The sequence below is a fragment of the Zea mays genome, chromosome 7, assembly GCF_902167145.1.
Source record: "Zea mays cultivar B73 chromosome 7, Zm-B73-REFERENCE-NAM-5.0, whole genome shotgun sequence".
Taxonomy (NCBI): Eukaryota; Viridiplantae; Streptophyta; class Magnoliopsida; order Poales; family Poaceae; genus Zea; species Zea mays.
The window spans coordinates 152,192,635-152,195,578 of record NC_050102.1 but is presented as its reverse complement, the minus strand read 5'-3'; the positions used below and the strand labels follow the sequence as shown (position 1 = coordinate 152,195,578).

The window sequence follows — 2,944 nt, the reverse complement described above, 5'->3', positions numbered from 1 at the left end:
TGTGGAATGGGTGGAAGTATATGTCTAGCACATTTTGTTTGGGAAGAACTCATGTTGTTGACTTGCATAATGCATTCATCATCCATTGCATTGAAGTTTCATCGCGATATTATGGTCTGACCGTACCAGTACAATGAGCATCATATGTTGCCCGAGAAGGGGTATGATGCAGCTTCATATCCTTAGAGATATGAAGGCAGAAGTCATTACTGCATCTGTAGCCATGTGCATTCATGGGAGAGGTGTGGAATCTGTTATGTGGATGTGGATAGTGTGGATCTTTACATTGTGATTCATCTTGGCATTAAGTAATCAGTTATCACTACAAGAAACTGGTTAAAGAACGTGGGTGAAAAACCGTCGAACTTAATGTAATAGGCCGTCGAACTTAACATAAGAACGTGGGTTTACCGACGAATATAGCCCACGGCGATTTTTGGACGAACTTAAAGAATTAAGTTCGACGGCCCTCACGTTCTTAACGTTAAGAACGTGGGTACCGTCGAACTTAACTTTAAGAACGTGGGTACCGTCGAACTTAACGTTAAGAACGTGGGTTTTTAAGTTCGACGGGGACCGTCGAATTGTGTCCCGTAAGTTCGACGGCACCCATGTTCTTAACTTTAAGAACGTGGGTACAGGTGGCCGTCGAACTTATGTGTCCTGCGTGAGTCGGCGCGGGCTGCCCATTAAGTTCGACGGTACCCACGTTCTTAACCTTAAGAACGTGGGTACCCACGTTCTTAACTCTTTTCCAGAAAAAAATAAAAAATACAGAAATGATAAATTAGACACACATAATAACACATGCAACACAGAATATCACATACAATACAATTTTCAAACAGAGGGATATATATACATATCACAAATTCACACAAGTCCAAATACATAAGTTCACAAATTCACACAAGTCCAAATACATAAGTTCACAAATTCACACAAGTCCAAATACATAGGTTCATATCCATAGTTCTCATTTTTAGTTCACAAGTTCAAACATTAGCTCCATCGCTCTCGATCAGGACATCGGATTGTTGTTCGTAGCTCCACCACTAGAATTGAGACATCTGTCCGCAAAGTCAGCGTGAGGGGGAGGAGTCACTTGATGAGAGCCGGAATCCTACAAAATAAACCAAAATTCTCATAAATATACAACTGGCATTAAATCACATGTACACCAAGATATAGGAAAGCATGATAAACATAGCGTCCTTTTCTAAATAAATATAGGAAAGCATTAAATCACATGTACACCAAAATTCTCATAAACCAAAATGATCGAGAGGTACAAGAAGGCACACGCCGTTGGCTCTTCCTCTGGCCCCCCACTATTTGGTTACTGTTGGGAACAGAAAATTATTCCAACTATTTGCTTTATCTGTTGAAGCAATTCTACCAGCAAGAATCCGCAAAACTGCGCAACCAGATCTAGATGCTGCAAAACACTAACATGTAGAGTTCTGATGTAAGTAACTATGAGTTCGTGATGGCTAGGTTGTTTATTTGTCAGACTCTGATTGCTGATTTCTTGTTTCAGAGTGAGCTGCTGGCTGCCGAGATCAATTACATGGCCAAAAGGGTAATACATACATGTTACCTACATGCATAAACCTCAGACCTCATTCATTTTAGCTAATCCTATCTAGATTCATTCGTTTGCATCATATCCTATCTGCAGGAGAATGAGCTTCAGAATGACCACATGAACCTCAGGACCAAGGTATGATTGCTAAAATGACCACATAAACCAAAATGAGCAGCCCTCGGATGCATTCAAAGTGTAGAGCCAAGCTAATGTATGGCTGACATCAACCTGCAGGACCCAAGAACATGCCCTACAGGCCACCGACCAGAAGATCAACCTGCAGGACACCAAGAACATGCCCTACAGGCCGCTCAAGTGCCAGTCCTGCTGCCCAGGATTCTTCTGCCCAGGACCACTAAATTCTTGGCAATTTTAAATCGCCTAATCTATCGCACAGCGGCATCCAAGAACAATAAAGAACAGGGAATGAGCTACTGGGCTTCAGATCTGATGATCCATTAGTATGGAACAGTCCGAGGTAAGGATTCTGCGTCATTAGAAATGTAACTCAGCAGATTGTGAATGCAAGAAGCAGACTCAAAGTCCCAGATCATCTGTTTAGATGCGCCTCAGCCATGCAAAAACTTGGATGAGTTGGGCAGATTGTTTAGATGCGCCTCATCCATTAGTACGGAACAATCTGTAGTGACAGTTTAGATGGCTGCTAATTTTTAATAGCTTAGATCATCTGTTTGGCCATTTCAAATAGCTTAGATGGCTGCTAATATATAATTATATGTACCACTCATATCAATAGTGACAGTTTGGTCGAGTGGTCTAAGACGCCAGATTTAGGTTCATAGATGGATAGATGGAGTACATGGCCACTAACTACAAACTGAGCCCACAAAGCCTAGCCATGTACCATTTCATTTGCTAGAAATTAAATAGGTTCATAGTCACTAACTGTTTTTAGTGTGCATCACTTGTTGTTTTCACTTTTTTGCTGAATCTGTAGTTTGATTTCAGATAGTTTGATTTTCTAGTTTGATAGTCACTTTTTTGCTGAATCTGTAGTTTGATTTCAGATAGGTTCATAGTCACTATCTCAATTAAATAGGTTCATAGACACTGAATCTGTAGTTTGATTTCAGAAGAGCTCAGGTAGGTGAGAATTGAGAACTAGCCCAGGTAGGTGAAAATGGTGCACTGTGGCCCCCCTTTGATAGTGACTAAAGCTAGACGATAAAACCAATCTAGACTTAGTTTATTTAATTAGGAGGAAATCAACTAGCATTGAAATTCAGGAACGTACCGCAGGTGACGGAAGTGGCTGTGTTGGCCATGGGGGGCGTCCCCAAGGCCCCATTGGATGTGTAGGATATCCCCATGGTGGTGGTGGCCAATATCCCATAC

At 41.5% G+C, this 2,944-nt stretch overlaps 1 protein-coding gene across 1 annotated transcript; it reads left to right on the top strand.

Moving 5' to 3' along the window:
* Nucleotides 1–1,205: 1,205 nt before the first annotated feature.
* On the top strand, nt 1,206–2,265 carry LOC103633128 (uncharacterized). Its single transcript, XM_008654807.3, has 3 exons — nt 1,206–1,582; nt 1,682–1,723; nt 1,823–2,265. The coding sequence occupies exons 1-3, from the start codon at nt 1,490–1,492 to the stop codon at nt 2,048–2,050; spliced, it is 363 nt and encodes a 120-aa protein (XP_008653029.1). The 5' UTR covers nt 1,206–1,489; the 3' UTR covers nt 2,051–2,265.
* Nucleotides 2,266–2,944: the final 679 nt, after the last annotated feature.